Below are 13,507 nucleotides of genomic sequence, written 5' to 3' on the forward strand. Positions count from 1 at the left end.
CGGCCCCTTTTTCTAGAATTGCTTGGCAACGCCCGCAACCATTAAGGGAACATGAATTGCTCTGAGTAAATTTTGTGCAACAATGCGACACCAACGCAGAACCAAGCAGCCGCCTTAACCCTGTCCCGTGCTCCTCTGTCTTCCCCACTCCAGGTGGGACAACGGGGAGATTGAGAAGCTGAGTCCGTGGGACATGGAAGCCATTCCAGAGAATGGTACTTACAACACCTTCAGTAGAATGTATTTATTTGTTTGTTGCAAACGATGTCTTCCGGAACCGAGAAACGAGACCGTCGACATTTGACTCGTGGTTTCAATCTCGGTTTCAGCAAATAACGTTCACTCATGTCTGTCTCTGTCTCTGTCTCTGTCTCTGTCTCTGCCTCTGCCTCTGCCTCTGCCTCTGCGTCTGTGCCTGTGTGTGTGTGAGCAGCCGAGCAGCCGGAGTCTGTTGGGGGTGGGGTGCCTGTGACTGGAGAGGAGATGACTGAAGTCCTCTACAAGCCCCAGACAGGAGAGTGGGGGGAGCGCTCACGGGACCAGGAGTGTGAGCGCATCATCGCTGCCATTGACCAGCTCATCACTGTGGGTACGTGCCTCGCCATCCATGCCATCCACATGGCAGTCGGACTTGGACCACGCTAGTCTGACCAACTTAAGCACAATTGGTAGTCTGACCAATTTAAGCGCAATTGGTAGTCTGACCAATTTAAGCGCTATTGGTAGTCTGACCAATTTAAACGCTATTGGTAGTCTGACCAACTTAAGCACAATTGGTAGTCTGACCAACTTAAGCGCTATTGGTAGTCTGACCAATTTAAGCGCTATTGGTAGTCTGACCAACTTAAGCACAATTGGTAGTCTGACCAACTTAAGCGCTATTGGTAGTCTGACCAATTTAAGCACGATTGGTCATTCCACTCCTCAGCCTGATGCACTTGAAATATCAAATGACTGAATTTGGAGTGTGTGTGGATAGAGTAGTAAAGCCTTTGTGTGTGTGTGTGTGTGTGTGTGTGTGTGTGTGTGTGTGTGTGTGTGTGTGTGTGTGTGTGTGTGGACTAGTCAATTCTTGTTTTTTTTTGTCTATGAGTTTACACAACCCAAAATGTTTACTCCATTGTTAAACTATGTACTGATCATCCCTATGAACTGATTCAAAGCTAACAATTTACTAGAAAACGTATTATATATTTTTTCAGACATCACCAGCCCATTCTCCGGTCCGGTGGACATTGGTCAGTACCCCACCTACTGCACGGTCATCGCCTACCCCACGGACCTGGGCACCATTCGCATGAGGCTGACTCATCGCTTCTACAGGTCTGACTCCAGCCTGTTTGTTTTCCTCCTCATTTTCTTTTTTTTTTTGAACTTGTTGTTTATTGATCCCAGACAGTCATCACAAGACAATCAAAAGAGAAGAGTTACTGTAACATTAACATCCATTTCATACACAGCAAATGGAAAACTCCTCATAAAATATATCCTAACATATAACACAAAAGAAAAACACATATGACACAAAAGAAAAAGAAAGACAAAACATTTGTTTCTTTAAAATAAATACAAATTCAGTGGGAAAATCCTCCTCATTTTCAACAGATGAAATCTGAGTGCAGATAGTTGTAATCCCCACGCCGAGTTCATTTGTATTTAGTCTGCCGCTGGGGCTCAGAGCGGTTCAAATTTTGATGTGATTTTGAGGATGGAAGTGTTTTATATCCTTGTAAGTCGCTTTGGATAAAGGCGTCTGTTAAATGACTAAAATGTAAATGTAAAATGTATATCCTCTGACCAATGTTTGCCGTGCTGTCCAGATTTACAATTTTGTGTGTGTGTGTGTGTGTGTGTGTGTCTGTGTCTGCAGGCGACTTCCTGCGTTGGCCTGGGATGCCCGACACATCTTCCTCAATGCCAAGACCTTCAATGAGCCTCGCAGCAAAATCGCGGAGTCTGCCAAACTCATCACCGACTCCCTCCTCAAATTCATCAGGTAAAACATCAGGTTGTTTTTCTGCCTAGTGTTTAAGATTCTTTCAGTTTTGGCTATTTTATTTTTTTTTATTTTTTGAATACCCTAGTCTCTCCCACCTAATGTGGTCAGACAGCTCAGTATTGGTTTATAAAACACATGTTCTATGTTATTATTCCCCTCTCAGTAAACCGGAGTCCACTGACATCATGGAGATCTACAATGCACTGGAGAACATGGAGTACTCTGACGAGGTGACTGATCAGGAACTCATTTTATTCTCTCATGCGTTTCTGCCTTTTCCCCAGTGGAGTTTTAGCCTTGACGGTCACCCCACTTCTTTAAAGTGCTTTTCACAAAACGTCTACAGTACCAGTCAAAAGTTTGGACACACCTTAAATTATTTTCTACACTGTCAATTGATACTGAAGACACTTTAAACTACGAAAAGCACATATGGAATGATGTTCTAAACAAAAAAAGTGTTATAAACCATGTAGAAAATAATAAAAGTAAAGAAAAAAAACTTCTCAAAAAATGAGAAGGTGTGTTCAAACTTTTGACTGGTACTGTAATTTCAGCCAATCAACTGAAAGAACCACATGGAAGTGAAATCCTTCTCTGTAGAATGTATAACTAGACTTGTTTTATGGCTTCATATTCAGCCATCCTAAATCAGTTCTGTGTTGCGTAAAAACTCTCCTCTGTTATGTTTTTTTTTTGTTAGGGTTCCCGAATTAAATGATGGTTTGACACAGAACGTACTTTAAATATTGCAAAATTTTTCTTGAATGTAATTTCTCAGCTCAGGACTCAGTCACTGAACATATAATGACTTTTTACTTCTGGTAGTTGAGGGAGAAGTTAATCCAGTTTGTGGCTTTGGATATAAATGTCAGATAAATGAGTTAATCTAACTGGTCTGTTTAATTGTCTGTCTGTCTGCAGGACCTGGACACCGAGGTGCCTGGAACATCCTCTGGACAGAGTTTACGTCAGGTACTTTCACATTTTGTACAGTTCATGCAGTATTGGAAGAGTGCCTCTTTCCAAACTAATCACCTAGTGCCCTCTAACTTGCTCTGATTTTTGTGTGTGTGTGTGTCTGTGTCGTGTGTGTGTGTGTGTGTGTGTGTGTGTGTGTGTGTGTCTGTGTGTCTGTGTGTCTGTGTCTGCGTCTGTGTCTGTCTGTGTGCCTCTGTGTCTGTGTGTGTGTGTCTGTGTGTGTGTGTGTGTGTGTGTGTTTGTTTCTGTATGTGTGTCTGTGTGTGTGTGTGTGTGTGTTTGTTTCTGTGTGTGTGTGTGTGTGTGTGTGTGTGTGTGTGTGTGTGTGTGTGTGTGTGTTTCTGTAGGCGACACCGAAGCCTGCGCCTGACCCCGAGGCTTGGAAGGAGCAGTGTCGACGTCTGGTTAACTACATATTCGAGTGCGAGGACTCGGAGCCTTTCCGTCGGCCTGTGGACCAGGACGAATACCATGTAAGAACCTCGGCGACTCCCCTAGAGACCCTGCCATGCTCCAGAGGAGCTGCAGACACACACACACACACACACACACACACACACACTCTAGAGACCCTGCCATGCCAGGGGAGATGACCTGGCCAGAGGTGTATGTGTTAGAGTAGCCAATCAATTAGGTTTTTATTGTTTTAATGCATGTTATTGTTATCTAACGCATGACATTGCAGTGGCCATGATGTGTGTTTAATGTCGTCTGAGTAGGATTTGTATATTTGAGTTTAGGGTTTAAATTCCTTAAATTCTTGATGTGGATTGAATGGTTCGGTCTGGGCCTGTATGAACTAAGCATTTTATCTTACCACTAACCTAAAGGGACATTGCGAATTACTCTTAGTCCTAACTTTGGAAGTCCTTTTTGTTTCTTTTGAGTGAGACGTCAGTTATTTTAAGGAGTCTCTGCTAAATCTGCAAGTTTTAAGCTTCTTAGATTTGTGGGCCCTCCACTGGCTCGCAAGATCAGCCTTGATTTCAGACAGTGAAACTGTGGGACTCCTGACCATAAGACTTTGATTCCTTTCAGGATTATTTGGACATCATCGACATGCCTATGGATTTCGGGACTATACAGACCACCCTCCAGAAGGACCGATACGAGAATCCTGTCGAGCTTTGTAAAGACATTCGGCTGATCTTTGTCAATGCGAAAGCCTACACGCCAAACAAACGCTCAAAGGTTTGTTTCCAAATGCCTCGATTCATTTTTTTTTTTCAAACATTTGTAGATAATATGGCGTCAATTAAGTATTGATGATGAAGAATAGCATTTCAGGCTACAGATAATGATACAATAATTAAAGAATGGAAATATTTCTTATTTCAACTCAATCCTCTTCCTCCCCCTCTCTCTCTGATCCCAGATCTACAGCATGACCCTGCGTCTGTCTGCGTTCTTCGAGGAGCGCATCAGAACCATCATATCAGATTACAAGTCTGCGATGAAGAGCAGCGAGAAGCTGCGCCGTAGCCAGAGGTTCCGCAAGAGACAGATGTCCCAGGAAGCTCCGGCACCAGGCCACGGATCCACCAGGTAGGTTCCACTGTCTGGCGAGGAGGGAACTGAGTCTAGATAGATAGATAAACTTTCATTAATCCCGTGAGAAATTCAATTGTCAAAGCAGCAAGGTAGTAGGAATAGGGTTCAAGTATATACATAAACATAAAAAATAAATAATACAAATTTTAAAAAGAAAAAAATAATATAACACTGATAAGGGGTTCTGTTGTTGTCATTTTGATCTGTAAAGTGCCGTTATCCTTCATGTAGACTTGCTCAAGCCCAGACACCATGGCGTGTAAGACAAAGGCAGTCTTCTAGAATGCTGTGTAGAATCTAGAATGTTCTAAATTGGATTTGCCTTCAAATGCACGCTGAGCAACTTTCAAACAAAGGGTCCAAAGTTTAGCTACAGGTAGTCTTTGCAACGATCTGCCAATCCATGCGGAATAGTCGCCCATCAGCCTTGCTTCAGGGTGTACTATACCTAGCCCAACAGGCAACCAAAAAAGCAAACTGGTGCCCCCTTGTGGATAAGATGTGTTTGTGGAAATGCACTGTCTAACTAAAGTGCAAATCGCTTTCAGGCAACACACACGTACATTTGGCACATCTGTTTTTCACACAAGTCAAACTGTGTGTCCCTTGTCTGCTGCAGCAACCAGAGAAGGGCTGCTGTGAAAGCTCAGGAAAAGGTGGAGACATCTTCAACCAAATCTACCTCAGCCAAAGAGTCTGCAGCGGAGAGGAGCAGCACAAGGACACGCAGAGGACGCAAGTCCCACACCCACCTGTCCTCCTTCGACGAGGATGAGGAGGACTCCTCCGGGTCCAAAGCAGCATCCTCCACTCCGGGTAGGTTTCTCCTTTGCCCAAGGAAAGAACCTGGGCAAAGTGTGGACCAAATATTTTAATTTTTATTTTTTTCGATTGATTTGAAATAGAGACTCTGCCTCCAGTAAATCAAAGGTCTGTGAGTTGGTAGCAGCTTGTGTACCGGTTCTATCCTTACCTTAAAAAGAAAGACCTATCTTTCCTGGCAAAAGCCTTTACTAAAAGGAACAATGGTGCTTCAGTTGAACAATGTAAACTGGGGTCTAACTGGTGAACACTCTTGATGATGGATGCTCTACTCACTCCAATTCATGTGACTGTGTTTTAACACCTGACTAGTAGATACCTTTTGCGTTCTGGGTTGCTAATAGACACCGGCATCATCTTTACGTGTGTCGTCCTATCTGTCGTTGTGTTTTTTCAGACTCCGACAGCGAGATCGAAGTGAGTTTGAGCGAGTCGGAGGGCCGATCCCGGGGTTCGTCGCGACAGCACCTCAGGAGAGACACGCGGCGGTCCGGCCGAGCCACTCGGAGCCAAGCGGGCCACCACAGAAGAAAGGGTAAAATCATTGTCTTAATCATTTACATTTCGTCATTTAGCAGACGCTTTTATCCAAAGCGACTTACAAAGATGTTTACACATTTAACATTTGTACACTGATGGCACACTGCACATCAGGAGCAATTAGGGGTTCAGTGTCTTGCTCAGGGACGCTTCGCAGGTATTTGAACCAGCAACCTTTTGATTACTAAACGACTTCTCTACCTCCTGTACCACTGTCGCCCCTATCGCCACCAACAAGACACCTCTGGAATGACAAATACAGCTAGTGGTGCAATCTAAATCAGCACAGACAAGGAATGCCTCTGAAGTTACAAAGAACAAATACAAGTCATGTTGTTTGACTTGCAAGCTAGCAGCAGTATTCCAAACAGAACGCATCACTTACAGATGTTGAGTAGAGAAACTCCACAGCACAAAGGAGCTAAACTATGAAATCTTGTTCTGCTGTTCAGTGGCGGAGAGTGAGAGTGAGAATGAGGGCCCGTCTGTAAGGAGCTAAACTATGAAATCTTGTTTTGCTGTTCAGTGGCGGAGAGTGAGAACGAGGGCCCGTCTGTAAGGAGCTAAACTATGAGATCTTGTTCCGCTGTTCAGTGGCGGAGAGTGAGAGTGAGAACGAGGGCTCGTCTGTAAGGAGTTAAACTATGAGATCTTGTTTTGCTGTTTTAGTGGCGGAGAGTGAGAGTGAGAACGAGGGCTCGGCTGTAAGGAGCTAAACTATGAAATCTTGTTTTGCTGTTCAGTGGCGGAGAGTGAGAGTGAGAACGAGGGCTCGTCTGTAAGGAGCTACCCCAGAAGGCTGGGCAGGAAACAGGCTGGGGTCGCAGACAGGAAGAGGACAGGTGAGCACATAAAACAAGGAGACTGCAGAAAGACGAGCTTTAGATTTTAAAAAAAGTAAAGCGCCATCTTTAGTTTAGCTTGTCTGGGAGGCCTACTGTGAGGCGCATGTTGTTAACTCCGTTTATGAAATGCGCCATACAAACAAAGTTTGATTTTGATTTGCCTCACAACTATAGTTACTCTAGAAATAACTGTACCATGAAGGTCCCAACTAACTTGACATCAATAATATGCGTTGGTTGTGCAATTTTGAAATACAAGTAATTGTGAAAATAGGTGACCTATTAGGATTTTGATGATTTCTAAATATGCAGACTTAAATCATCCTTAGTCTGCAAATAAATCATGGCTGCCTTGCCTATGTCTGTTTTAGTACTGATGTTTAGTAACTAGGGGCAACTGTTGCCTAACAGCCAGTCATTCATCTTTTCTCCCAGAGAGCCACGCCCAGATGAACGGTGACGGCAGAACCTCGCGTTTGGAGAGACGGCGCCGCCACAAACACACCCACCGCCAGACTTCTCAGGAGTCCGACATCTTCACCAAAGACGAGGAGGAAGACGAGGAGGAGGAGGAGGATGAGTCGATCACACGCAGACCCAAGAGGAGGAAGACCGCTAGGGCAGCTGCCAGTAGGTTTAAACTACTTGATGCCTCCGAGGAGGAGGAGGAGGAAGATAAGGGAAACAGGAGATCAAGCAGGAACCAGGGTACTCGCTCCAGCAAGCGCACCGCAGTGTTCCACAGCAGCTCCGAGTCTGACGGCCAGACGCCTTCACAGAGTACGTAGCTCTAATCACCGTGGTGATTTCCTCTGTTTATACATTTATGAGATCAAAATAGCATTGGATGCCCCGGTTATAAGGCCGTATTTACCATTATACTGTGGACTTGCATGGCTTTCCCCATAGTTTTAAAAAATGCCTTATGGGTTATTCAAGCAATATAGTGCGAGTCGGGTAGGTAAGGGATATTCCCACGGCTGGTGTTCGGCCGGAGGCCGAGTGGCGCAGTTAACAACACCCGTGGGAACATCCCTTACCTACCCCACTCGCATGAGTACTATATTTCTTTTATAAAACATTTTTATAGTCAACCAATTAACATTTCAACACACGGTTGTTGATAAAAAATAAAAAAAACGCCATTGTTTCTCCGCAACAAAAATTAGTTTCATTGTCAACGTCTTGGTTTGGAATTATTAGAACTTTGAATTAACAGTTATCGCTTAGATGTATGAACGCGCTATAGAATGTTTTATCGCGGAGTGATTTATTATAAGCTATGAAAAGTCCGATCTCGTCCAATCAGAAACGGCTAAATAACTCGATAGAACCCAATTGTTTTATAATAGCAAATATAGTGCTGAAACCGAATGTTAGCAGGAAATATCTTCAGGAGACAGAGAGGTCTGACCTACAGAAAATCATTAAGAAGTTTCATGGAACACACCCCAGCATTACGGTGAACCACCGATGTTCAAAATTAGCAGATTAGCTAAATCATTTTGCCAAGTTATTAAATAAGCCTCAGGTGCTGCGGACTTCGCCCTTCTAAATATGCAGAGATGGTGTTTATTATAAATGATTAATGTTAAATGATTCCCCCATGCGGTCAAGTTCTGTGCACATATCACTGTTCATCTTGCGACTGTGTCAATGCCAAGAAACCAGAATGTTGTACTTAGACTCTCGACACTGTCCTCTTTCAGGCGAAAGTGAGAACGAGGAGTCTGCGAGCGAAGCGGAGAAGAGTCAAGGCAGTAACCACAGCGACGACTCCTCATCGTGTCGGAACGGTCAGAGAAAAGGAGGGAGCCACCGGCCAACGAGGAAAAGTGCTTCAAAGGGTGGACACGGTGAGTACTACTGCAATTTATTGACTGTTTTGGGAATACAATCCTTCCTATTTTGAATTACTTCATTATTGAGGCGCCAACCAATGCTTTTATTTTTCCCCTGCCGTGTAGAGCGCCAATCGCATCTGAATGGCCACAGTAGTAGACATCAGGTCAAGAGTGAGGATGAGGAGAACTCTAACGGAGAGGCTAGTCCAGCAGACGGTTTGGATGAAGATGAGGACGGACTCATTGTCCGACGTAAATTGACCAGGAGGACTGCAGCGGCTGCCGCTAGCAAAATAAGACATTTTAACACTAGCGAGGCTAACGAGGAAGAGGAGTCGCTCTCCAGGAACCGACGACATAAACCTCAATCCGGCGAGCAAGAGGCCACCAAAACCTCGGAGGAGGAAGAGGAGGAGGAGGAGGATAACGACGAAGAGGAGGATGGAGATACAAAATCCCAGAAGCACCCTCACCAGAATGGACGGAAGATATCAAGGGGAGGGGCTAAAGCAACCGCAAGAAGCCAAGAACAAACAACGTCTGCCTCACACACACACTTCACCAAGAAACCTTCCCAAGCCGCCGCCTTCCCACGCACTCAAGGGTCTGAGGACCTTAGCCACGTTCCCAGGAAAGGCAAGACGCAGAGAAAGGTAATTCCATCTGACGATGAAGAGGAAGACGATGGAGAACAGTCAGAAGGAGACGAAGAGACCCAACGGAGCAACACCACAGAGGAAGATGCAACCGGTAAAGGGCAGCCGTCACAAAGCAGAAACGGATCCAGGAGACACGATTCCAGGAGAAATCAGCGTCACTCCAGCAGGAGGGCGGAAGAGTCCCCCTCTGAAAGTGTGGAGGAGGAGGAGGAGGAGGACAATGAGGATGAGAAGTCTAGGAAAAGCCACAGGAAGAAGCGAGTTGCCTCTTCGGACGAGTGGTCAGACGGGGAAGGGAAACACTCGTCCAGCCGAAAACCACAACTGAGGGCACAGCCTAAGAAGAAGTACGTCACTGACGACTCGGAAGAAGACTTTGGCTCCGAGGACGGCGGTCACTCGAGGAACGGCAAGGGCTTGACCAATGACTCAAGGCATCGTGCCAAACGGAAAACGGAGCATCAAGATGCTCAAGACCGACGTGGAAGGAGCAAAACCACCTCGGGAAAACAAGAACAAACATCTGCCTCAGACACACATGCCACCAAGAAACCTTCTGCTGCTGCTGCATCTTCACCACCTTACGAGGAATCTGAAGTCCTTAGCGACGGTCCTAGGAAAGGAGGATTGCCGAAGAAGAAAATAATCTCTGACGACGACGACGATGATGATGATGAGGAGGAAGGAGAACAGTCTTCGGAAGAGGTAGAAGAGGACACCCAACAGAGCACCAACACGGAGGACGATGGCACTAGTAAGGAGCAGTCGTCACGACGCAAAAATGGATCCAGAAGACACAAGTCCAGCAGGCATCATGGAAACCCCAGCAGGGGATCGGATGAGTCCCCCTCTGAAGGCGAAGAAAGAAGAAAAAGCCACAGGAAGAAGCACAGTGCCTCCTCAGAGGACTGGGCCAAGAGCGAAGAGTCTGACAGGGAAGAGAAAATCTCGTCCACCCGAAAACCGCGACTGCGGGCTCAGCCTAAGAAGAAGTACGTAGCTGACGACTCCGAGGACGACCTGGAAGGTGGTCACTCGAGGAGTGAGAAGGGCTTGACCAATGACACGAAGCATCAGGCCAAACGGAAACGTGACAAGGCCTCTGACTCGGGAGACGGCCACAGCAAGAAACGAAAACCACGGGACCACTCCGACAGCGAGAAGGATGGCCAAGATGGCCACGCCAGGAAAACGACAAAGTCGCCATCATCCAGAGGTTCCACGAGGGAGCCCAAAGCTAAGGTGCACTCCGAAGATGAGGAGGAGAAGGAAGAGGAGGAGGAGGAGGAGGAGGAGAAGAAGGGAAGGAGGAGCAGGTCTCGACATGACCAAAGGGGTGGCCACCGGTCGCAGAAACTCAAAAGGAAACATGGTGGCTCCAGTCCTGAGAGTGAGGAGGAGGAGGAGGAAGATGAGGAGGAGGAAGAGGAGGAGGAGTCGGGCTCCGAGGCAAGCTTCTCCAGCTCAGCCTCTCATAGCAGACCTAAGCGACTAATGAGGAGCCGGCAGCCAGAGAGCAAGAGGGGGTCCAGCCGGAAAGGCCGCGAGACTGATGCGGACAGTGATTACGACGACTCGTACAGGAAACCCAAAAGGGCCACTAAAATCCAGACCAGGAACCGTGGGAAGAGAACTGTGACGTACATTGATAGTGAATGAATAGGTTAAAGCCAGCCAGCATTCAGGCGACCAGGAAGAAGGATGAGGTTAAAAATAAAAACACTAACTGGAGACCTTGAAGACAACTTGACTTGTCTTGAGAAGACTAAAGAAATGGTAGCAGCACTGGAGTCGACACAGCGCAAATACTGTGAATCTGTTTTAATTCAGGGATATTTATATTTTCTATGAAAAAAAAAAAAAAATGAAAAAAAGAAAAAGGATTTATAGAACTGCTGTTTTTTTTTTTGTTTGGGCAGACCAGTGCCATTCTGCTTCAGTGACCTGTGACTCGTTATTTTTCTTTTGGCCAGCGAAAGTGGGGAAAAATAAAGAAAAAAAACACAAAAACACACACACAGACACATTCTGGGAGCCGCTTTGGGTGCTATGTTAATATACCTCCTCCACTCTAATCAAGCGTTGTTGCTGGCTTGCACTATGAGGCACACTGGACTGTTGAGGTGCGTCCTACTCTAGCTCTAGCAGTGTAGAAACTCAGGGGTCAACTACGTTTACCATAGTCTCAAACTTTGCAATTTTGTGTCCCGTATTTTGTTAAATACTGAAGAGTATAGAGTAGCATTATATGAAATGATTTCCGATTTTTAGCGGTTGAAGCACACTCACTGAAAGAAACACGTCACCCGTTCGCAACACTCCTTTTGTAAAGACCCCTCGCATTACCCATTGTTATTGTGCTTTTGAATAATTTGGATGAGCCAAACTGTACAAATTTGAGTCCTTAACTTCTCCCCTGTTGTTTTTTGGTTTGTTTTCTTTTTGTTATTTTAATTTTTTTTTATTGTGTATATTTACTTGCCATTTTGTTTTTGTTCCTGCTAGTTGACATTTGATTGTCGAATGACGTATGACCTATGTGCAACCTTTATTTTCCATTATGTAGCAAAAGTATGGCATATTTAAATTTTGTTTCAGTCGAGCATTATTTCTCCCCTTCATTGGATTTCAATACATTGTCTTGCCATAATCAGATGAGTTGGTACCCATTTGCTAAGTACAAGAAATCATTAGTACTTATTGCAAAATGCAGTGATTTCTCATATTGGGAAGAAGAACTAGTGTTTTGTGTTTATGTACTTTCAGTATTAAATTTCTTGTCAGATTTTGACTGGGCACAACCGTTGATTGCCGTTTGAGTTACTCAAAGGTTTGTGTTTGTCTCTCTGTGTGTGTGTGTGTGTGTGTGTGTGTGCGCACACACGGTGTGGCTGTTATGAACACATTTATGTAATGACACTTTTGGCTGATGTCCCTTTTTTTTATAGCCAACACTTTAACACAACGGATTTCGCAGGATCAGCCATTTTTGGTTCAGGGGTGAGGGGCTTAATTTAGCTGATTAATAAAATAAGGTTTAATCGCTGATGCACATGTCTGTGTGACTTACTAGTCATCTTTATGAGCCAGAATTATGGGAACATTTTAAGCATATGCAATGGCATAAGGGGAGTCGTAACATATACATACATACATACATATATCCGTCTCCTGGCATAGAAATATTTCCCCTTAAAATGATAGAGTATATTTAATGTTTGGACATATCGTAGGCTAGTTGTAGTGATGGCTTGGGGGCAGAATCTGTAAATTAGCTCCCAAGACACTGACCTTGATTTGAATGGAGCTAACATCAAGTTGTGTTCTTTCATGAGCCCCCACCACATTCAGCTAGTTTAACACTGCAGTAGGGTGACAAGTATTAAGGCATGATTTCATAAGTAAAGCTTAACATCTCATGCTAGTTAAAGATTGGGGGTGTCCCACAACACGGGAACAACGGGACATATTCTTAAAATTCCAAGACTGGGATCTTCTAGATCTCCACTCACATTATTAAGTGTATATGGTGCTGATCCAGTCAACATTTCGCTTAATTGAAATGCGGACCTATTTGAAACCACTGGAATTCAGTATTCCATTTTGTTTTGGTGAACAACTCTGAGCAGTTACCAGCAGTCATGCCGTCGCGGTAAGAGAAGTGGGAAACCCTGCAAAGAAATGTCATGATACAGTGTTAGATTAACATTTCCAAATAACTAATCGTGGATTAGCCCACCCATAATTATAACTTTTACACTTGGTGTATTTAAACTGTCGAGGACGTTAGAGTCGTTACTGAGAGTCTTTCGGAGAAGTGCACGGTCCTGGAGTCGACGAGGTCACGCTGTGATGTCATTGGTCAGTGATAATCATGACCGTCAACAAACATGCTAAAAAACTCTGTTTGTGATGTCGCGTGTCGAGCGGTGGTCCAGGACCGGACCGGGCTCTTCGGGAGACAGATCAGCTGGTGGAGAAAGTCTGCCGCAGTTCCCCCGGAGCTGTCACAGTGAAGACCTGCGACCCACTCAAGTTCTTCACCAGGTCTGACTCGTCTACCCGTAGGGCGTAAGTCCACCGACTCAAGGCTACCAGCCTGGACATGCCTGGACATGCTCTTTATGATTTTTCACGTTCTCAGTTTCAGTACTACAATGAAGCGTTATTAAATAGCCTACTACTAAATACTTCGTTAAAACATTAATACACACCTGGTCACTGTGCACACTGTACGCGCGCGCGCGCGCGCGTGTGTGTGTGTGT

The 13,507-nt window shown here is 45.0% G+C and overlaps 1 protein-coding gene across 1 annotated transcript in view; it reads left to right on the forward strand.

Annotated features, from left to right (window-relative positions):
* The window catches only part of brwd1 (bromodomain and WD repeat domain containing 1), a 37,292-nt gene extending 25,256 nt beyond the window's left edge, over positions 1-12,036 (forward strand). The window contains exons 29-43 of the mRNA XM_080844810.1: positions 154-215; positions 434-589; positions 1,203-1,323; positions 1,871-1,996; positions 2,163-2,229; positions 2,924-2,974; positions 3,328-3,453; positions 4,019-4,171; positions 4,356-4,525; positions 5,151-5,347; positions 5,751-5,888; positions 6,637-6,735; positions 7,174-7,518; positions 8,448-8,594; positions 8,706-12,036. Coding sequence (XP_080700936.1) covers positions 154-215; positions 434-589; positions 1,203-1,323; positions 1,871-1,996; positions 2,163-2,229; positions 2,924-2,974; positions 3,328-3,453; positions 4,019-4,171; positions 4,356-4,525; positions 5,151-5,347; positions 5,751-5,888; positions 6,637-6,735; positions 7,174-7,518; positions 8,448-8,594; positions 8,706-10,900 — 4,153 coding nt within the window. The 3' untranslated portion in view covers positions 10,901-12,036. The remainder of the gene's footprint in view (positions 1-153; positions 216-433; positions 590-1,202; positions 1,324-1,870; positions 1,997-2,162; positions 2,230-2,923; positions 2,975-3,327; positions 3,454-4,018; positions 4,172-4,355; positions 4,526-5,150; positions 5,348-5,750; positions 5,889-6,636; positions 6,736-7,173; positions 7,519-8,447; positions 8,595-8,705) is intronic.
* The last annotated feature ends 1,471 nt before the right edge of the window (positions 12,037-13,507 follow it).

Source organism: Sprattus sprattus (genome assembly GCF_963457725.1).
Source record: "Sprattus sprattus genome assembly, chromosome: 9".
Classification (NCBI taxonomy): Eukaryota; Metazoa; Chordata; class Actinopteri; order Clupeiformes; family Clupeidae; genus Sprattus; species Sprattus sprattus.